General features: G+C 35.9%; 1 protein-coding gene across 4 annotated transcripts in view; it reads right to left on the reverse strand.

Annotated features, from left to right (window-relative positions):
• Window positions 1–11,090: 11,090 nt before the first annotated feature.
• Window positions 11,091–23,620, reverse strand: part of LOC106057095 (cadherin-23-like) — a 32,428-nt gene continuing 19,898 nt past the window's right edge. For 3 of the 4 annotated variants that reach the window (XM_056016339.1, XM_056016338.1, XM_056016337.1), the window contains 4 exons: window positions 15,880–16,294; window positions 14,253–14,279; window positions 12,689–12,744; window positions 11,091–12,580 (listed from right to left, as the gene is read on the reverse strand). In XM_056016339.1, coding sequence (XP_055872314.1) covers window positions 12,462–12,580; window positions 12,689–12,744; window positions 14,253–14,279; window positions 15,880–16,294 — 617 coding nt within the window. In that variant the 3' untranslated portion in view covers window positions 11,091–12,461. The remainder of the gene's footprint in view (window positions 12,581–12,688; window positions 12,745–14,252; window positions 14,280–15,879; window positions 16,295–23,620) is intronic. The other variant, XM_056016341.1, reaches the window with a different exon arrangement.

Genomic DNA, 23,620 nt, shown 5'->3' on the forward strand with positions numbered 1-23,620 from the left:
CGTGACTGCTTAGATATTTTACTTGTCCTCACAAACATTAACCCATGCCCCTCCCACATCTCTTAAGCTTACAGTTAAAATCAAAAGAATGTAATGGAGGCTCCGTATGGCTCTTTGTGTGAACGTTATAATGGACGGTCCCAATGTGCGACAGTCAATAGGATTCTATCAACCAATGCTACAGTAATTTTCATCATCATCTGTTCCTTGACTCTCAAATGATAGGCAATAACTATACCATCTGTTTGGTCTCCTTGAACTAAGGGAGGCGACCTTTTGATAGTCTTTTTCTCTCTCTCTCTCTCTCTCTCTCTTTCAAAGAACTAATATCGTCATATGTTGACTTAGCGTTAGCAGTATAGATTTTATTTTAATTTAAGATTTTAAAATACAGATTTCTAGCTTTATAGTTGTGACTTTCTCAGTTTTTCCAATGTGTCTTTTTTTCTTTTTTAACATAGTTTTGATTTTTTATTTTTAACCATAATAATTATTTGAACTCTGTTAAGTTAAAGACCTTAAGCGAGATTATTTTATATTTATAGCCAATGTAAAAAAGAGAGACAGATTGACAGACGGACAGAGAGAGTAGCACAGTTGCTCAGTCACAGAACAAAAAAAAAACACAGATGCACTAGGTCAATACAGTCATCCATTCTTAATCTTTGAAATTAAAGTCAATGCATTATACTGCCACACATGTCCAAAAACGTCCACTCACAAGACACATGTCAACACACAGGCACTGGCATACACAAGCCACACACGTGCACACAAAGTCCACACACAAGGTACATACGTCCACACAGCCACATGTATATACAAGCCACACACATCCACACAAAGTCCACACATAAGCCACATAAATGACTTTCCCATACGAACTTGAGAGAATGTATTATCAAAGACATTTTAAGTAGAGGGAACACATAAAACTTCGCTTATATCTAGACCAATTAGACAGGGGAAATAGCACTGCAATAAATCGGTTTGTTTGTCACCTACCTTTGATGGGGAACCACACCTGATCTGACGACAATCTTTCTCCATTCCCTTCTTTCTTTTAATGTTGTCTCCCCATCGCTTTCTTTGTCTACATTTGTTTTTCTGGTACTGTTACCTGCGAGAACTGACCACCTCGTGATCATGCACGTGATTTGTTTCAGCTTTTTTATTTTAAGAGGCAGCAGTTCATCGTGATGGCCATTGCCATTGTGATCTTTTTCGAATTGATAGCTATTCTCATGATATTCCGTTCGTTTTTGTCTTTTTAATTTGTAGACTCCACTTTTATGTTATATAACTATTGGGTAGATTATGGATAGGGTATAAATATTTAAGTTTAGCACAAGGGCTAACAAGATAATAATTATAATTATAATACTAATAAAGGCATCTCTTCGAGTCCTAAGATTAATGAGGAATGCAGTATTTTTGGTGGCTACGCAGCCGCAACTGTGACCTATATATTTTGCCACATCCAGGTCAAGCATAACCATAGTCCGCCTGTGGTCGATTAAGATTTTCTTTTCGCCGTCTTTGTCAGTCCTGGGCAGTGGATTTTCGTTTGGTAGTTTCTTGGCAAGAGATTGTTTTATCATGAAAGCCACTCCCAATCGCCTGTGCTCCTCAGGCCTCTTCCAGACCAGTATAGGGTGTAGACAGCCCCCCTTTCAGTCAGCGACCCTTGGCTCGCCAAGCTTACCACACTAAGGGCAGCTATTTCTACATCTAGCCGGGCCAACTTTAATGCCACCAATGCAGACTTCCGTTGAGGGCATTCACTCTTGTTGCTGTCCTGCAGTGTTGTGGACATTTCAGCAGGCGACGTTTAGAGGCATCCTTTTATCGACTCTGTTGATGCTAGTCATTAGTTAGTTCTATAAAATGCGTAATGCCTTCAGCCTGCGCAAAGTATTTTTAAAGTGATATTTGGCTTGCGCAGACCAATACCACTCTTTAAACTAAATACAGTTCACAGAAGCACAGAAGTCTGAGACGGCTGTGAACAACAGATAGCCGTAGGTGTTATATCGATTTTTTAAATTTATAAACGTTAATTTGTGCTGCTTAAAAAGAGCATGCATTCCCCTATAATTCGATACCAAATAAAACATTTTCTGATAAACAAACAAGTTATTGAAGTTTAATCATCACAGGGTAGTGAAATACAAATGAGCGAAGTGGATAAATCTATTTGAACGAAGAAAATAATTACGAAGAGAAAGAGTTAATCCTTGGAAATTACAAGATGTTCATAATGTAACTGTTTTTTTGGCATCAAAACATATACACAAATATTATATTATGACAACAACTGGTATTTATAGAACTGTGATAAGATTTGTTTATATTTTAGCTCTATGACAATATTAACACGAATAGCCAATGATTTATGTCACAAGTTTGTAATATTAAAGTTATCCGTTTGTTATCAGAGCCACCGCTGTTGGGGCGAAGACCCTGTTAGCTAGCACATAGATCAAATATGAGTTGAAACAACATAATGATCAATAATTACTTGAAAACTAAGTTCCTTGTTTACTCCTGTATGTGACTAAATATATCTACGAAGAGAATATTTTACAGGTCTGTTATATCTCTATACTGGACGTAAAAGGCAGTCTGTTTTGACTTGATGTGACATAAATTATAACTTTGAAAGTTTTATCAATATCCTGTTTCAAAATGACAGAATAAATGGAGTGTAAATGTAAGCCAGATAAAAAAAAACAATGCTTTAAAGATGTATTATTCAAGGAAGCTTTTAATTAATATAAGTGATTCCTACTAACCAGCAAGAGCAAAAATATAAATAAATTAATTATCTAATATTAACACCCATTAAATTATCAAGGTCTAGTTAACCTTCTCGTTAAAAAAAAAAGACAGTCCAGAGCCCACAGCACACCCTGGAAGATATATAGATGGATAGATAGATAGATTAAGTCAATAAAAGTTTGTTTGTGGTTTTCTTAGAAAACTCACAACTAACCACTGATATTATCTTTTTATAAATCGTTGAAAAACAAAGGCGTATACTTCCATTTCAAAAGTAAAGAATCAATGTATGGACAGTCTAGCATGATTCAGTGTTCCATTTCAAAAGTAAAGAATCAATGTATGGACAGTCTAGCATGATTCAGTGTTCCATTTCAAAAGTAAAGAATCAATGTATGGACAGTCTAGCATGATTCGGTGTTCCATTTCAAAAGTAAAGAATCAATGTATGGACAGTCTAGCGTGATTCGGTGTTCCATTTCAAAAGTAAAGAATCAATGTATGGACAGTCTAGCATGATTCAGTGTTCCATTTCAAAAGTAAAGAATCAATGTATGGACAGTCTAGCATGATTCAGTGTTCCATTTCAAAAGTAAAGAATCAATGTATGGACAGTCTAGCATGATTCAGTGTTCCATTTCAAAAGTAAAGAATCAATGTATGGACAGTCTAGCATGATTCAGTGTTCCATTTCAAAAGTATAGAATCAATGTATGGACAGTCTAGCATGATTCAGTGTTCCATTTCAAAAGTAAAGAATCAATGTATGGACAGTCTAGCATGATTCAGTGTTCCATTTCAAAAGTAAAGAATCAATGTATGGACAGTCTAGCATGATTCAGTGTTCCATTTCAAAAGTAAAGAATCAATGTATGGACAGTCTAGCATGATTTGGTGTTCTATTTCAAAAGTAAAGAATCAATGTATGGACAGTCTAGCATGATTCAGTGTTCCATTTCAAAAGTAAAGAATCAATGTATGGACAGTCTAGCATGATTCAGTGTTCCATTTCAAAAGTAAAGAATCAATGTATGGACAGTCTAGCATGATTCAGTGTTCCATTTCAAAAGTAAAGAATCAATGTATGGACAGTCTAGCATGATTTGGTGTTCTATTTCAAAAGTAAAGAATCAATGTATGGACAGTCTAGCATGATTCGGTGTTCCATTTCAAAAGTAAAGAATCAATGTATGGACAGTCTAGCATGATTCAGTGTTCCATTTCAAAAGTAAAGAATCAATGTATGGACAGTCTAGCATGATTCAGTGTTCCATTTCAAAAGTAAAGAATCAATGTATGGACAGTCTAGCATGATTCAGTGTTCCATTTCAAAAGTAAAGAATCAATGTATGGACAGTCTAGCATGATTCGGTGTTCCATTTCAAAAGTAAAGAATCAATGTATGGACAGTCTAGCGTGATTCGGTGTTCCATTTCAAAAGTAAAGAATCAATGTATGGACAGTCTAGCATGATTCAGTGTTCCATTTCAAAAGTAAAGAATCAATGTATGGACAGTCTAGCATGATTCAGTGTTCCATTTCAAAAGTAAAGAATCAATGTATGGACAGTCTAGCATGATTTGGTGTTCTATTTCAAAAGTAAAGAATCAATGTATGGACAGTCTAGCATGATTCAGTGTTCCATTTCAAAAGTAAAGAATCAATGTATGGACAGTCTAGCATGATTCAGTGTTCCATTTCAAAAGTAAAGAATCAATGTATGGACAGTCTAGCATGATTCGGTGTTCCATTTCAAAAGTAAAGAATCAATGTATGGACAGTCTAGCATGATTCAGTGTTCCATTTCAAAAGTAAAGAATCAATGTATGGACAGTCTAGCATGATTCAGTGTTCCATTTCAAAAGTAAAGAATCAATGTATGGACAGTCTAGCATGATTCAGTGTTCCATTTCAAAAGTAAAGAATCAATGTATGGACAGTCTAGCATGATTCGGTGTTCCATTTCAAAAGTAAAGAATCAATGTATGGACAGTCTAGCATGATTCAGTGTTCCATTTCAAAAGTAAAGAATCAATGTATGGACAGTCTAGAATGATTCAGTGTTCCATTTCAAAAGTAAAGAATCAATGTATGGACAGTCTAGCATGATTCAGTGTTCCATTTCAAAAGTAAAGAATCAATGTATGGACAGTCTAGCATGATTCAGTGTTCCATTTCAAAAGTAAAGAATCAATGTATGGACAGTCTAGCATGATTCGGTGTTCCATTTCAAAAGTAAAGAATCAATGTATGGACAGTCTAGCATGATTCCGTGTTCCATTTCAAAAGTAAAGAATCAATGTATGGACATTCTAGCATGATTCAGTGTTCCATTTCAAAAGTAAAGAATCAATGTATGGACAGTCTAGCATGATTCAGTGTTCCATTTCAAAAGTAAAGAATCAATGTATGGACAGTCTAGCATGATTCGGTGTTCCATTTCAAAAGTAAAGAATCAATGTATGGACAGTCTAGCATGATTCGGTGTTCCATTTCAAAAGTAAAGAATCAATGTATGGACAGTCCAGTGTGATTTGGTGTTCTATTTCAAAAGTAAAGAATCAATGTATGGACAGTCTAGCATGATTTGGTGTTCTATTTCAAAAGTAAAGAATCAATGTATGGACAGTCTAGCATGATTTGGTGTTCTATTTCAAAAGTAAAGAATCAATGTATGGACAGTCTAGCATGATTCAGTGTTCCATTTCAAAAGTAAAGAATCAATGTATGGGCAGTCTAGCATGATTCAGTGTTACATTTTAAAAGTAAAGAATCAATGTATGGACAGTCTAGCATGATTCAGTGTTCCATTTCAAAAGTAAAGAATCAATGTATGAACAGTCTAGCATGATTCAGTGTTCCATTTCAAAAGTAAAGAATCAATGTATGGACAGTCTAGCATGATTCAGTGTTCCATTTCAAAAGTAAAGAATCAATGTATGGACAGTCTAGCATGATTCGGTGTTCTATTTCAAAAGTAAAGAATCAATGTATGGACAGTCCAGTGTGATTTGGTGTTCTATTTCAAAAGTAAAGAATCAATGTATGGACAGTCTAGCATGATTTGGTGTTCTATTTCAAAAGTAAAGAATCAATGTATGGACAGTCTAGCATGATTTGGTGTTCTATTTCAAAAGTAAAGAATCAATGTATGGACAGTCTAGCATGATTTGGTGTTCTATTTCAAAAGTAAAGAATCAATGTATGGACAGTCTAGCATGATTTGGTGTTCTATTTCAAAAGTAAAGAATCAATGTATGGACAGTCTAGCATGATTTGGTGTTCCATTTCAAAAGTAAAGAATCAATGTATGGACAGTCTAGCATGATTTGGTGTTCTATTTCAAAAGTAAAGAATCAATGTATGGACAGTCTAGTGTGATTCAGTGTTCCATTTCAAAAGTAAAGAATCAATGTATGGACAGTCTAGTGTGATTTGGTGTTCTATTTCAAAAGTAAAGAATCAATGTATGGACAGTCTAGCATGATTCAGTGTTCTATTTCATAAGTAAAGAATCAATGTATGGACAGTCTAGTGTGATTTGGTGTTCTATTTCAAAAGTAAAGAATCAATGTATGGACAGTCTAGTGTGATTCGGTGTTCCATTTCAAAAGTAAAGAATCAATGTATGGACAGTCTAGCGTGATTCGGTGTTCCATTTCAAAAGTAAAGAATCAATGTATGGACAGTCGAGCGTGATTCGGTGTTCCATTTCAAAAGTAAAGAATCAATGTATGGACAGTCTAGCATGATTCAGTGTTCCATTTCAAAAGTAAAGAATCAATGTATGGACAGTCTAGCATGATTCAGTGTTCCATTTCAAAAGTAAAGAATCAATGTATGGACAGTCTAGCATGATTCAGTGTTCCATTTCAAAAGTAAAGAATCAATGTATGGACAGTCTAGCATGATTCAGTGTTCCATTTCAAAAGTAAAGAATCAATGTATGGACAGTCTAGCATGATTCGGTGTTCCATTTCAAAAGTAAAGAATCAATGTATGGACAGTCTAGCATGATTCAGTGTTCCATTTCAAAAGTAAAGAATCAATGTATGGACAGTCTAGCATGATTCGGTGTTCCATTTTAAAAGTAAAGAATCAATGTATGGACAGTCTAGCATGATTCAGTGTTCCATTTCAAAAGTAAAGAATCAATGTATGGACAGTCTAGCATGATTCGGTGTTCCATTTCAAAAGTAAAGAATCAATGTATGGACAGTCTAGCGTGATTCGGTGTTCCATTTCAAAAGTAAAGAATCAATGTATGGACAGTCTAGCGTGATTCGGTGTTCCATTTCAAAAGTAAAGAATCAATGTATGGACAGTCTAGCATGATTCAGTGTTCCATTTCAAAAGTAAAGAATCAATGTATGGACAGTCTAGCATGATTTGGTGTTCCATTTCAAAAGTAAAGAATCAATGTATGGACAGTCTAGCGTGATTCGGTGTTCCATTTCAAAAGTAAAGAATCAATGTATGGACAGTCTAGCGTGATTCGGTGTTCCATTTCAAAAGTAAAGAATCAATGTATGGACAGTCTAGCATGATTCGGTGTTCCATTTCAAAAGTAAAGTATCAATGTATGGACAGTCTAGCATGATTCAGTGTTCCATTTCAAAAGTAAAGAATCAATGTATGGACAGTCTAGCATGATTTGGTGTTCCATTTCAAAAGTAAAGAATCAATGTATGGACAGTTTAGCGTGATTCGGTGTTCCATTTCAAAAGTAAAGAATCAATGTATGGACAGTCTAGCGTGATTCGGTGTTCCATTTCAAAAGTAAAGAATCAATGTATGGACAGTCTAGCATGATTCAGTGTTCCATTTCAAAAGTAAAGAATCAATGTATGGACAGTCTAGCATGATTCGGTGTTCCATTTCAAAAGTAAAGAATCAATGTATGGACAGTCTAGCGTGATTCGGTGTTCCATTTCAAAAGTAAAGAATTAATGTATGGACAGTCTAGCATGATTCAGTGTTCCATTTCAAAAGTAAAGAATCAATGTATGGACAGTCTAGCATGATTTGGTGTTCCATTTCAAAAGTAAAGAATCAATGTATGGACAGTCTAGCATGATTCAGTGTTCCATTTCAAAAGTAAAGAATCAATGTATGGACAGTCTAGTGTGATTTGGTGTTCCATTTCAAAAGTAAAGAATCAATGTATGGACAGTCTAGCGTGATTCGGTGTTCCATTTCAAAAGTAAAGAATCAATGTATGGACAGTCTAGCATGATTCGGTGTTCCATTTCAAAAGTAAAGAATCAATGTATGGACAGTCTAGCATGATTCAGTGTTCCATTTCAAAAGTAAAGAATCAATGTATGGACAGTCTAGCGTGATTCGGTGTTCCATTTCAAAAGTAAAGAATCAATGTATGGACAGTCTAGCATGATTCGGTGTTCCATTTCAAAAGTAAAGAATCAATGTATGAACAGTCTAGCATGATTCGGTGTTCCATTTCAAAAGTAAAGAATCAATGTATGGACAGTCTAGCATGATTTGGTGTTCCATTTCAAAAGTAAAGAATCAATGTATGGACAGTCTAGTGTGATTTGGTGTTCCATTTCAAAAGTAAAGAATCAATGTATGGACAGTCTAGTGTGATTTGGTGTTCTATTTCAAAAGTAAAGAATCAATGTATGGACAGTCTAGCGTGATTTGGTGTTCTATTTCAAAAGTAAAGAATCAATGTATGGACAGTCTAGCGTGATTTGGTGTTCTATTTCAAAAGTAAAGAATCAATGTATGGACAGTCTAGCGTGATTTGGTGTTCTATTTCAAAAGTAAAGAATCAATGTATGGACAGTCTAGTGTGATTTGGTGTTCTATTTCATAAGTAAAGAATCAATGTATGGACAGTCTAGCGTGATTTGGTGTTCTATTTCAAAAGTAAAGAATCAATGTATGGACAGTCTAGCGTGATTTGGTGTTCTATTTCAAAAGTAAAGAATCAATGTATGGACAGTCTAGTGTGATTTGGTGTTCTATTTCAAAAGTAAAGAATCAATGTATGGACAGTCTAGTGTGATTTGGTGTTCTATTTCAAAAGTAAAGAATCAATGTATCGACAGTCTAGTGTGATTTGGTGTTCTATTTCAAAAGTAAAGAATCAATGTATGGACAGTCTAGTGTGATTTGGTGTTCTATTTCAAAAGTAAAGAATCAATGTATGGACAGTCTAGCGTGATTCGGGCGCACGAGACTAAAGGAAATGAGCTAATCCAAAGTATTTTTAAATAAAGAAAGAGTAGAGAGGGGAAAAATGTGTGTGTGTGAGAGAGAGAGTATAAGTGGAAAGGTACACACCTTAAGTAACTGATCGATAGACAGATCGATACGTATTAGGAGTAAGACACTGGTTAGTTTTATTATTAGGAACGAGGTTTGTTATTTACGACATCTCAACTATGACGTCAATATTTATGGCACAAGACTTCTAAATATCTACTAGGATCTAGGTGGTTGTCTTCTAAATTTATAACATGTGTTTTTTAAATAATTTTTTTGTATTGTCAATTAGATAGTTCTTGGAAAGCTACTGAAGTTTTTCTTTTTAATAAAAAAAATTATAATACACAAGACTGGATTTGTTTTAACATAGATAGATAGACTGACCATCGTGAAGATAGTATGGACTACAAATCTCACTACCAGTCCACCATTCTGTTGGTTGCTAGTTGAGTGCATGTGCTGACAGCCAAGAGGTACATTGCTCGTAAAAGATAGATAATAAGTTGAAATAAGCTTTAATTTTGGTGTTAACTCCCTTGCATCGAATGAAATCGCTGTTAGGACTCAATGACCAAAAATGTTCTTATTTTAATGTCATCAAATATTTTTATTAAGTTTTTCTTTTTAAAAAGTTATATCTATAGTATTGGCACTATAATGATGACAGTTTAATATTTTTTTTGTAAAGATATTACTAGCCGAAAGTTCAGACATTTAAAAAAAACTAGCTTGACCATTTTAATGTTTCAAAAATAATTTTTTTTAGTGAGAAATGCTGCATTAGGCTGTTGCAATTCACACAACACGCTGAAATTAAGAAAGATTTAGAAAAACATCTTGCACAGTTTGTCCTGTAGCCCTGAAGATATAGTTCAATGTCTACTTTTATTTGACTTCCGATGAATAGCAAGTGTAAGTTCCAAGGATGTTTTGAAATATGCAAATGTACAAATGAAACATACTGTTGTAACCCTGTTCCTCCCTGACTAACCTTTTTTTTTTCACGTGCAAAGTAGGGTGGTTTTTTGTTGATGCTGGTGGACGTAAATGACATTAACTAGTGTGTAAATGTGTTAGGAAACTTTAGTTATGGGTTTGGATTTCTCGACTGAGGATTGAAGATTGTTTTTCTTTAATTTATGTTAGTGATTGATCATAGTTGGGTTGTGCTTCTGCAATCAGAGAGATACCAAGCAATCTGAGAATCGGTGAGTTATTTTCTTTAGTTAAATCCCACGTCTTAACAATACAAATGTGAATCTAGAGTCTTGAGTAATGATTGTGAGAAGTCTATTAGAAATTAATAGAATGATAAAACATTGTAAGCTTCACAATGTAGAAATGGATCTGAACAAAAACATTTTGCTACTTGTCTATGACTAAAATGAACAATAGCGACGTAATCGTTAGAACATATTCATAATACATCAGTCAAACTTTATCCCCTTTCTCTCTATGTATATATATGTCAGTGTTTTAAATGTCTTGTTGTTTGTATCTAAAAGACCACTCAGGAACAGTAACTGTCAATGTCTTTAGTGGCGCTCGGTCAGAAATCGGTGTTACATGAGACGATTAGGTCGATACTGAAGCAAAACAGAACCCCTGGATACTGTGGGACTGAGTCCTGGAGGGATGGAAGAAAGCCCCAACAAACATGCCACTATTAACAAACCGTTACTTAAAGGCCATCTAAGGGACACCTTCACGGTGCATGCGGTAAAGAGAAGGAATGGAGGGAATTTTTACCCCCGGTATTCTCAGCATTCGGCCTCGCCTCTAGCCTGAGCGCTTTGGGATATTCTTTTATTGATATTTTGCAATAACCTGATTTCATCTACAGTAAGAAATTACGGACGGTCTTTAAAAACGCAGATCTGCTAAAATATTCCTTCTGAGATGGCTAGCCCTAGAACTAATAACTTTTACAACACAAGCGAAAATGTGAATAAATCTTTAATCCCTCACGATATGTTTCGTTATATAACCCATTGTAGCTTATTTGAAAACACGTAGTGTAAATCAAAACAGTTGCATGATAAGCAATATAAAATAATAGAAATAAATCAAGTTGCATGTATTGCAGTCATATTTATTGTAAAAATATTTCTTTAGTCTTATCTAAGCATCTTTAATAGACATTTAATTGGTCTTCCTGATTGATAAATTATACAGTGAAGTACAAATGTATAAATATAAACAAGTTTCAACTGTCGTATTTTTAGTTGGAATACGACTATATTGTTATTCAGAGCATAGCGAATATAAAACTCTTAACGTCATGTCTTCATTGTATAAGCAAATGGGACAAAAATGTATCAACATTCTAAGCCCCAGGCCAAGATCAGTTTAGAGTTTGTTACATTAATAATTTGAAATCAGAGTTTTACTATCTATTGTTCAATGAACATTACACCTAATGACTTATTGAAATTTCAAAACACTATATAGATACTTATGCATTGTATGACATATATCTTGTCATTATTTATGGATTAACAATAATCACTTTTTTTTTTTACCATGAAACGTCGCTCAACGTAGCATTTTTGTGATAACTTTAAGAAGGTTTCTAAAACAAAATATGGATTGATTTATTTTAACTGGCTTTTATTTTATACTTATTCAGTTGCTATGGAAACAATTTTAACTGTTTCCAAGCATATTGACTGTATCCACTGGCAGTGGCGCCACTAGGGTGGGTGTCACCCGGTGCGGTCAGCTCAGAGTGTCACCCCGGTCCACCCCCAACCTCCCATTAAAAAAAATTTTTTTCGTTCGTTTGTTGCGCTGTAATACATATTTTAATGGTAACAAAAATACAACAACTATAAAATGAGTGTTTATTAAATTTTAAAATTCAGTTGAATTTTTTATGTTGTTTGCTAAAACATTTATAAACGTGTTAAGGGTTTTATCTACATAACATTTCCATCATCTCATGGACACTCTTTACTCACAAAATGTCAAATGTGTTGCTTTCAGACCTTTCAAATTCTAAAAAAATTACATTAATTTTATCTGAGATCTCAATCATATTTTATGCCTGAAGAATGTCGTCATTTGTTAAACAGTGACTATTGGTTGGCCTCCTGATATTAAGGTGCTAGCTAAAAATTCAATAGATTCAATTTAAAGTGCATTTTTTTACTTGGGTGTCATCCCCTTAACGGGTGTCACCCGGTGCGGACCGCACCCCCGCACCCCCCTAGTGACGCCACTGTCCACCTGATTTATCTATATCCACCAGAAAGTAAGCAATCCATGTTTACACTGACTGTTAGCTATAGATTTTAAAAAATAAGTACGTTATAAACACTTGTAAATGCGCATGCGTGAGAAACGTCACAGATCGTAGTAAACGAATCATTCTATAAATAGAAGAGGATCACTTCAAAGGAAGACCACCATGTTGAAGCCGTTTCATCGAACTTAAAAATTTTAAGTTAAAATGTTGTCGTAATTGCTGGTGGAGGCGGTAGAGCCAGATGCCTGAATCCTGTCAGAGGTTTGGGCTTACTACCATCCTGGGGATTAAATCCTAGCCCAGACTCATAGTTATCACCTGTAGAAGTAGAAATAAAACCGACCTTAATTACAGACCCTGATCTATAGTTATACTGTATGTTTTGAAATCTAAATGAGATGAAAATGTATGTATTGTATCACAAACCAGTTTTCCAGTAGGCATCTTTGTAATCAGCATTAGTTCGTACATCGTAGTTGATGCTGTTAACAATAGAAGGGAAAAACATCTCTAGAAAATACATTAGTCTTGGCAATTTTTTACTAATTTAAAAAAAAATGTTTTTCTTACTGTTCACAAGCAAGCCTCGTGCAGCCCTTCAAGCGTTAAGTTTAGTTTACGTAATTTACTGCTAGACACTTTGTGTTATATACCATATTATCATTAGTTTTTTTATTGATACAAGAACTGTGGGTTGGCGCTATTGGTTATTGTGAATAAAATTTGGCTTACGAAACACAGGGATATGAGCTTTACAAAGTTTTCAGTTAGAGCAGCGGTTCTCAACCTTTTATGCTAGGCGACCCCTTTTTACAATCCCCAACTCTGCCGCGACCCCCCTCCCCCCCCCCACACACACACAACAATAGAAGAAAAGACAATAACTATTCATATTTTCGATGGTCTTAGGCGACCCCTGGCAAATCGTCAATCAACCCCCAAGTGGGTCGAGATTCACAGGTTGAGAACCCCTGAGTTAGAGATTAAACAAGAATAGCATATAGAGTGCAGTATTAAGTAGGTGATACCTTCTTTATACAACTTAAATAGAGATTGTTAATCTCTTAACAGCTAATGAATGCTGGATTAAAAGAAAAAGAAATATTTTTACTCTCCTCCCGAGAAATAATCCTGGTTAAGCGCATGGATAGATCTACTAGACTTAATAATATTTCTCGGATAGACCTTTAAATCTAGATTTAGAAGATAATGTGCACGATATTCTTGAACATTAATTGAATAAAATCTTAAATCAATAAAGCCTTACATTTGGAAATTCTCGAAAGCGATTGTCCTTTCAAAACCGATGTTGGTTCTAGATCTAGTTCTCTAGCTAAATCTACATTTATTTATTTTTTTACTTTGAAAAATTATAACGGTGAAACCATTGTTTTTCCCATGTGGCTAACGAATGAGTAATTCTTTTCTCAGAGGTATACATTAACTCTTAAATTTTTGGAACATCGTTAGAGCCGTTTTTGAGATCAGCGTCCTTGTTCCACTCTACACTTTCCACCCTCCAGCTTCTATGAAGTTCTGACTTAAATAGAGGTATTGTAGAAAAACGTGAAGAGATAGTCCATCTTTGAAAAACATCACAAATAATTATATATCAAAGTGATCTGGTGAGGGGCATGTTGACATGGATAAGCGTAATAATAACAAAGGGAAAAAATAAGATATGATAATTTTTACATGATGAGTCATGTCAATGAGTTGAAAGCTTTGCAATTAGTAATGGTCCAAACGATGTTCCCCATTTCAAAGCAGCTAATGTGTCCAAAACTATGATGCTTTTCGGCTATTCCCAAACATAAGAAAAACTTCGGGATTCCCTGATGAAAACAAGCACACATTGCTACATCCTACCAGAACCTGGGACGCCGCTGATAACAAACTGTATCGGAGAGCTGCCGATCCTTAGAGTATTTTTTACAGAGTTCGTTGAAAATTAAGAGGATGAATGTTCAATACATTATGTGCTACTTACTAATCGTCAACAGGCTCAACTTGTTTTCTGAAAATAGAAAGTAGAAGACTTGTTATGTATAAACATCTACCTCATATATATATTGTTTAACTACAGGGCTAGTCAAATTCAGAAATACGTGTATTTAAGGGTGTAGTAAGTAATATAGAACAAAAGAAAGTTGGCAGGTTTATACCAGAAATGATAAGATAAGGCTACAAACTCATGGGAACAGAACGAAAGAGAACAGAATAGAACAAGACAAAAGATTAAATCTTCCCGAAATAAACATTTTAAATTGTAATACGACAACATTTATCAATTTTTAAATCAAGTTTTTTTTTTATCAAGTTTTTCTTTTTTTTTTGTCTCTTTTTTTTTTTGAGTGTTCAAGTAGCTGTGGATCTAGCATGGGTCGGAAGTCTCCTTGAGAGTCCAAGATGACACATTGCTGTAGCAACACAACAAGGTAAACAAGTATGCATTCACTAACTAGAACTCACATATGTACAAATTGTTACTCTCAGCAAAATAGTTTGGGTTTCTCCCTTGTTTTGTTTAATTAGCCCCGGTCTTTGCAAACCAGAATTAAACAAAATATGACCAGCCTTTTTTTTCCAAATTAATGTCATCCATTCAGTGCCACATCTAGACTTGATAAGGCTCTACGCTATTAAAGATATAGGGGGGCCCTTTGAAATGCATTTCTATTTCTTTGTTCTCTCTCCAGAATGATTGAAAATATCCATGTAATCATTTTTTTAAGGGGCCGAGCCCAACAAGCGTGGACATTAAGCAATAGCTTATGTCGCCTATAAGCAAATTTGGCATTGCATCCAATCTCTATTTACAATACTGCTTATACCACCATCAGCTTAACGATAAAGTAAGGGGATAGAGAAGATGCTGTTATCTAATAGTTGTCCATATGATACACTTCATTCGCATTCTGTGGGAAGTAAGACTTAAATAAATTAAAATATCGAAAATACTAACAAACATTTTTACTTCTTATAGGGTTAATTAAAATTCAAGCTGTTAAATTAGAAAAAAAAACAACATAATTTCACAAGTAACCGAGTCATTAAAAGACAACAGGGGAGATTACCCGTTAATGCAATAACAAATCAAGAACGAAATTATCTAATCTTTGCTTAAGTCTTTTTTAAATACGAAGTGCATTATGTCCATTAATCAATACGCTTTCCCAAAGTTCTACATTGCAGAATACATCTTTTGTTTCTCTTCGTCAGGGTCTCTTTAATTTTAAGGTTGTTCACGTCCGCCCTACCTACTTAGCCAGGATCGTATTGTAGGCTCCTAAAGTGGGGTCCAGTAGGGTTTTGATAATGTCGCGGAAACAGAAAAGAACTGGATTTATTTTGCATAAATTTTTACATTTTTTTTATCTAAATATACATTATGAATGTTCAGTGAAGCCTTTTTATTTCGGAAATAATGTTTCTTAATAATTTAAAGAAAACTTTAATAGAAAGGCCACACCCCAGAAATATAATACTATATTATATTACTGACTCAACATAAGACAAGGATGAGACATTTTCAACCAAAAAAACAATGTCTTGAGGTAAAACAAATTACAATGTTTGTTTGTTTGTTTTTTGTTTTGTTTTTAGAAATATCTTACTGTTTTGGACAGCAGAAGTTGTCTCCGCATAAGTTCCTTGAAGCCCCAGAAGCTGCCTGCCCTGCAACACCCTGACTAGCTGCTCCGCCAGAGCATGCGCCGAACACTCCACAATACTTCAAGAGAAAATAGAGGCCGACAAGGAGCCCCAGTATTAGCAGAGTCATCAGTAAGGCAAAGACTCCCACAAAAGCAGAGTTGTCGAAGATGTTGCTGCTGGATGAACTGCTTGTAGTGCTGCTGGCTGTCGCGGTGGTGGTGGTCGCCGTGGTGGTAGTTGATGTGGTGCTGGAGCTGGTCGTGGTCTGGTAGGACAAGACAACAGTGCTCACGGCTGTCCTCTGGGGAGATCCGCCATCTTTGCATTTCACAACGAGGGTGTAAGTTTTCCCGCTGTTTTCTTCCGGGATAATTCCTGAATATCATTAGATTAGTTACAAAGTATTATCATAGTATTTACAAAGTATCATCATAGTATTTGCACAGTATTACCATACATATAACAAAGTATTATGAAGTTTTTACTGCGTATCTCGGAGGCGCGGTGGCTGAGTGGTAAAGCGCTTGACTTAATTACTCGGAATATTCGAATCCTTGTGAAGACTGGGATTTTTAATCAAGGGATCTTTAGGGCGCCTCTGAGTCCAACCAATTCTAATGGGTACCTGACATTAGTTGGGGAAAAGTTAAGACGGTTGGTCGTTGAGTAAGCCACATGACATCCTCGTAAACCGTAGGCCACAAAAACATGAGCTTTACATTATCTGCTGTATGGACCAAATGATCTGCAATGGAAATTTTATCTTTACAGCGTATTGTCAGAGTGTTAACACAATATTGTTACGATTCCATTTTTCTCTCTGTATTTGCGAAGTATTATCATAGTATAGCTCCTCCTTCGTGCTCGAAGATGAGCACATTTCTCATTTCCTACGAACGCGAAAATGGCTGTAAAGTCCAATCCTCGCTTTAAAAAGCCGGCCGCATACGTGGCATGGGTGGGTTAGGTCAGTTACAGATAGGCCTGCTTCTTCTATCAGGTTTTTGTTGGTTCGGCGCTCTATCACCCTGGCCACTCTTGTTTCAAATCATGAGACTCTGAGAATCACAGCTTCACGCCATGAGGAGCGATCGAGAGCTAGTGCTTCCCAGCCGTGAATGTCGATATCGCATTCCTTGAAGGAGCTCTTGAGACTGTCTTTGTAGCGCTTGTATTGGCCTCCTTGAGAGCGCTTTCCTGCACACAACTCCCCGTACAGAAGTCGCTTGGGAAGGCGATTGTCTGGCATGCGGACTACATGTGGTGTAAATCTCTATTCATTTTTCAAATACCAAATCAATAACAATGTCTGTAAAGATGTAAACTACAAATAGTAAATTAAATTGATGAACACGCAGAAATCATTCTGTTCATAAAACACAAATCTACAATAACAACTTGAAGAAAAAAAAATTATTCAATACTATCAAATAAAAGATTTTGATTTGAAAAAAAAAAAGATCTGATTAAACACATTGATGCTAGGTATGATTATAATTTTGTTTCCACGATACAATACTTTTTGCAAAGCTTACATCAACTCACTATGTCTGTCTGTCAGCAGAAAAAGTTTGTACGTTATTTCTCCTGTACCCAATATCGGATCAAGCCTAAAGTTTACACACTTATAAAAGAAATATTCGTGCAAAATTTCAGCTTTACTCGAGAGATTGGGTGTGGGTGAAATAACGTGTACAAAGTCTTTACCAGACAGACAGACAGTGTTGATATAAGCTTTGTAAAAACTGACCTGTTTCTGACTATTGGCTTATGCGCGGTGATGAATTTATAACTGATGAACTGAGGCGGGTGTATTACGATGAACAGTGGAAATGATCAGGAACAATATTTCCAGATGACCTTGACTGCTTGGCAGTGTTATTGTAAGTTAAAGTAAAATGAGAACCAAAAAAAAATACGAATAATAAAATGATAATGTAAAAAAATAAAATAAATAAATAAAAAAGTAGTGTAAAGAAAACTTAATTGCTTTTAAAATTGAAAACTCTAATGTATAAATCAAACTGATATATTAATTATAATGCTCAGATGTATGAACATAAGGTTTGTGATATATCATACTCCTCTCCAATGAATGAGAAACTTTATTATACAATAATGTTTTATAGATATTCATTTACACAATTTTGATAAGTAATGGATAAGATAAGATTAATTTGTGCGTGTGTGTGTTTATGTGATCAGTATTAAACAATTGGCATGTCTTTATTATAAACTTAATAATTAAATTACATATTTTTTTAACAAGAGAGGCAAGCAGGACAAGAGGATAGAATGTTAAAGTCGTTCTGGTTACATCCCTTTGATCAGATGGCATGAGATTTGAAGCCGCCTGAAAAGAACATGCATTTCAGGAACATGGACTTAAGGACGATACTTAAAAATGCTAAAATAACTATTTCAGTATGGACATAGTTATTCTACAAATTTATCGTTTTTTTAAGGAAACCTCAGAGTTTGCGCTATTCAATTTTAGCTTTGTCATCATAGGAATCCTTGGGCATTAGGCCTCTATTCTTTGCCTCTTTTTTTGGGCTTTATATGCCTCTTTTTTGGGCCCTCCAGCCTCATTGTGGGCTTTTTATTATTTTTTTTTTTTTTTACTTTTTAAAAAATTTTTTTTGAATTTTTATTTGTAAGTTCTCACATTTCACAAATATTAAATCATAAAGAATTAAAGAGAAAATCTGAAACATGATTAACCTATACGTAATTACTTTACATAATACATAATACTTTACATAATAATTATAAAAAATATTATTTAATAGCAAAGACATACTTTAAAAACTATTGAAAACCATCAGAGACAGAAAAATGATACAAGGATTAGCATATTTTAGACTAAAGGATAACCAACCAAAATAAAAAGCAAGTACACACCAACACGTACACACTAACACATGCATGACCGCACCCACATACCAAGTAGGTACTGAAGCCATCAGATTTGATGGATTATTCAGAGCCAAAAATGTGATCTAAGAATAGCATATCAAAAACTAATTAAAAGCTAACCGGGAATAAAAGTAAATACACAAATATACGTACACATTCATTAATACATGCATAACCATACATACATACTCTTTATACATATAAAAAACACAAATAAACACACATTTCTTTTCATCTATCTTAAAACAAATATCACAATATCAAATATCACCAGCCCGATTTCTGGAATACTGCTTGAGTATTGTACAAATATTTAAAAATCTAACTAAATAATACTCTATCCTAAAATTAATGATTTTCCTAAATGTCAATTCTAAGTAATTAGAGTCAAACACCTTATTATTACTTAAAGCTTGAGCCTGCTAGTCCAAACTAGATTCCGATATTCAGAAACAATAATCAAATTGAAAGTATGAACCATTTTATTTTTATTTTTCAGTTTTGACAACTTGTTTAAAACAATTGACAAGTTTAGATTCACATAGTTGCCACAGTTAGCTTCTAACAAGTCTCTTACAGTATTTTTAACTTTAAGAAATAATGGACATTCCAAATATATATGCTTCTCGTTATCAGCATTTTCAAGATGACCTAATTTACATTCCTAGACATAATTTGCCCGTTTTTTAACTATAGGGGTCATCCCAAAGATGAGTCTATAAGTTACTTCTCTAGCTTTTGGTGTAATATGTTTGCTGTGTAGGTTTCTGAATGTGTCCTTGAATTCTGTCACCCCAAGAACTCTCCCCCACTTAATCCTATTCACTAGGCTTCCTTATAACAGCTTTTTAAGTGTTGTGTATGAGTCTTTGATTTTGTTGTGTATTAAATGTTCATTACCAGGTAAAATTCTTGAGATAGATCCGTAAAATGGATGAGTGACTGTACCAAAATAGTGAGGAGTGTCATTGTGTATAGGAAGAAGACTACTTAATCTTAAACCATAATATTAAATTTATCGTTGTTTTTTTTGTCAAAAATTGCTCAAAGTTGAAAATGACTAAAGATTTAATTAAACCATTTAATTATAAAAAATAAGTTAAATCTAAAACGGGTTATACAAAATAGAATGCAATTTCTTTCTCCTTCTATATATGCATAGCTGTCTATATATTGTACTATTAGATTCTATATAAACCTAATTGATTCATTCTTTGTAAACATTTATAACTCTTACAGACCCCAGAGAGTTCATGACCAGTTGCGTAGCATCCATGGCGCGAAGGAGCTCAATGAACCCGGGCCCACAAGCAATAGGGGCCAACAGCTTTGGCGTAGCAACCATGGCGCGAAGGAGCTCGTTACGCTTGGGCCCATGGCTTAAGAACAGTTGGGGCCCACATTAGAACTTAAGAAGAACATTTGTTTGTTCATTTGAAACACTTTTAAGTAGTTTAACTCTGTTAAGAAGTTGTAAAAACATTGACTTTTAAGATACTATTACTTATTTGTAGTCCTAACTGAATCAAACGTTATGACATAATTACTTTTTTTTAAAAAGGTACGATCTTTACATTGGAATGTCTTTACATTTAGATTACTCATTTTTTGTAACACACTAAATTTGTCTTATTGGCTGGAGAGGAGCCCATCAAGAGGTTCTTGTGTTATATGTACTTGTGTAGCAGGCAGTGGTTAGGTCCTATAGTCCTCGCAGTACTGGTGTGATATTTACTTGTGTAGCAGGCAGTGGTTACCTCCTATAGTCCTCGCAGTACTGGTGTGATATTTACTTGTGTAGCAGGCAGTGGTTACCTCCTATAGTCCTCGCAGTACTGGTGTGATATTTACTTGTGTAGCAGGCAGTGGTTACCTCCTATAGTCCTCGCAGTACTGGTGTGATATTTACTTGTGTAGCAGGCAGTGGTTACCTCCTATAGTCCTCGCAGTACTGGTGTGATATTTACTTGTGTAGCAGGCAGTGGTTACGTCCTATAGTCCTCGCAGTACTGGTGTGATATTTACTTGTGTAGCAGGCAGTGGTTACGTCCTATAGTCCTTGCAGTACTGGTGTGATATTTACTTGTGTAGCAGGCAGTGGTTACCTCCTATAGTCCTCGCAGTACTGGTGTGATATTTACTTGTGTAGCAGGCAGTGGTTACCTCCTATAGTCCTCGCAGTACTGGTGTGATATTTACTTGTGTAGCAGGCAGTGGTTACCTCCTATAGTCCTCGCAGTACTGGTGTGATATTTACTTGTGTAGCAGGCAGTGGTTACGTCCTATAGTCCTCGCAGTACTGGTGTGATATTTACTTGTGTAGCAGGCAGTGGTTACCTCCTATAGTCCTCGCAGTACTGGTGTGATATTTACTTGTGTAGCAGGCAGTGGTTACCTCCTATAGTCCTCGCAGTACTGGTGTGATATTTACTTGTGTAGCAGGCAGTGGTTACCTCCTATAGTCCTCGCAGTACTGGTGTGATATTTACTTGTGTAGCAGGCAGTGGTTACGTCCTATAGTCCTCGCAGTACTGGTGTGATATTTACTTGTGTAGCAGGCAGTGGTTACGTCCTATAGTCCTCGCAGTACTGGTGTGATATTTACTTGTGTAGCAGGCAGTGGTTACCTCCTATAGTCCTCGCAGTACTGGTGTGATATTTACTTGTGTAGCAGGCAGTGGTTACCTCCTATAGTCCTCGCAGTACTGGTGTGATATTTACTTGTGTAGCAGGCAGTGGTTACGTCCTATAGTCCTCGCAGTACTGGTGTGATATTTACTTGTGTAGCAGGCAGTGGTTACGTCCTATAGTCCTTGCAGTACTGGTGTGATATTTACTTGTGTAGCAGGCAGTGGTTACCTCCTATAGTCCTCGCAGTACTGGTGTGATATTTACTTGTGTAGCAGGCAGTGGTTACCTCCTATAGTCCTCGCAGTACTGGTGTGATATTTACTTGTGTAGCAGGCAGTGGTTACCTCCTATAGTCCTCGCAGTACTGGTGTGATATTTACTTGTGTAGCAGGCAGTGGTTACGTCCTATAGTCCTCGCAGTACTGGTGTGATATTTACTTGTGTAGCAGGCAGTGGTTACGTCCTATAGTCCTCGCAGTACTGGTGTGATATTTACTTGTGTAGCAGGCAGTGGTTACCTCCTATAGTCCTCGCAGTACTGGTGTGATATTTACTTGTGTAGCAGGCAGTGGTTACCTCCTATAGTCCTCGCAGTACTGGTGTGATATTTACTTGTGTAGCAGGCAGTGGTTACGTCCTATAGTCCTCGCAGTACTGGTGTGATATTTACTTGTGTAGCAGGCAGTGGTTACGTCCTATAGTCCTCGCAGTACAGGTGTGATATTTACTTGTGTAGCAGGCAGTGGTTACCTCCTATAGTCCTCGCAGTACTGGTGTGATATTTACTTGTGTAGCAGGCAGTGGTTACCTCCTATAGTCCTCGCAGTACTGGTGTGATATTTACTTGTGTAGCAGGCAGTGGTTACGTCCTATAGTCCTCGCAGTACTGGTGTGATATTTACTTGTGTAGCAGGCAGTGGTTACCTCCTATAGTCCTCGCAGTACTGGTGTGATATTTACTTGTGTAGCAGGCAGTGGTTACCTCCTATAGTCCTCGCAGTACTGGTGTGATATTTACTTGTGTAGCAGGCAGTGGTTACGTCCTATAGTCCTCGCAGTACTGGTGTGATATTTACTTGTGTAGCAGGCAGTGGTTACCTCCTATAGTCCTCGCAGTACTGGTGTGATATTTACTTGTGTAGCAGGCAGTGGTTACGTCCTATAGTCCTCGCAGTACTGGTGTGATATTTACTTGTGTAGCAGGCAGTGGTTACCTCCTATAGTCCTCGCAGTACTGGTGTGATATTTACTTGTGTAGCAGGCAGTGGTTACGTCCTATAGTCCTCGCAGTACTGGTGTGATATTTACTTGTGTAGCAGGCAGTGGTTACCTCCTATAGTCCTCGCAGTACTGGTGTGATATTTACTTGTGTAGCAGGCAGTGGTTACCTCCTATAGTCCTCGCAGTACTGGTGTGATATTTACTTGTGTAGCAGGCAGTGGTCACGTCGTATACATCTACAGTCTCTGGCCATCACCTAAATTAAAATTTAACCTAACACTAATAGTCCAATATTTAAACTACATGCTTACATATTACTTCCTAATGTGTCTTAAAAGGAATAGATATTAATTAATAATATCGTTTTATCCCGTGCTTAATGTACGCTTATAATACTGTCTCTAATTCAGTCACAAGAAGCACTGGCACTTGATTTCCAACATCAATTCGGTCCAACACCAAGCCGTGTTTATGCCATCTCCCATTTAGCTCGAGCCTGTCTTTATAGTTCCTTAAGCTATGTCTAATTCAGTCTCTACTGTTTGTGCTTTCACCCAGACTGCTATCACATTGGATAAATTTTTATGCTCCAATCAAGAGTTATACCACACATGCGAGTCAGCACAGCTTTTCAGACGCTCTTGAAAGAACTGGATATCGCTTTAGTAAACCGTTAAAACGTTTATTTACAGGGAAAATGCTCAACGAGTCTTCTACTCAAAGCGTCTCTATTCTGCCCTCCCTTAAATCCGGCTCTGCTGCTATAGCTTACAATCAAAGCAAAAGGTCCTGCCTGCTAACCCATGTCTGAATAGATCCGACGTGAACATTACCTATATGATTTTATTGTTTTAGACAGCAACATTATGTGTTTCTTTTCACGCTCATACCGAGGATGGACGAACAAAGATAGACTTGAATAATAAATAG

This window comes from Biomphalaria glabrata, chromosome 17 (assembly GCF_947242115.1).
Source record: "Biomphalaria glabrata chromosome 17, xgBioGlab47.1, whole genome shotgun sequence".
NCBI classification, from domain to species: domain Eukaryota; kingdom Metazoa; phylum Mollusca; class Gastropoda; family Planorbidae; genus Biomphalaria; species Biomphalaria glabrata.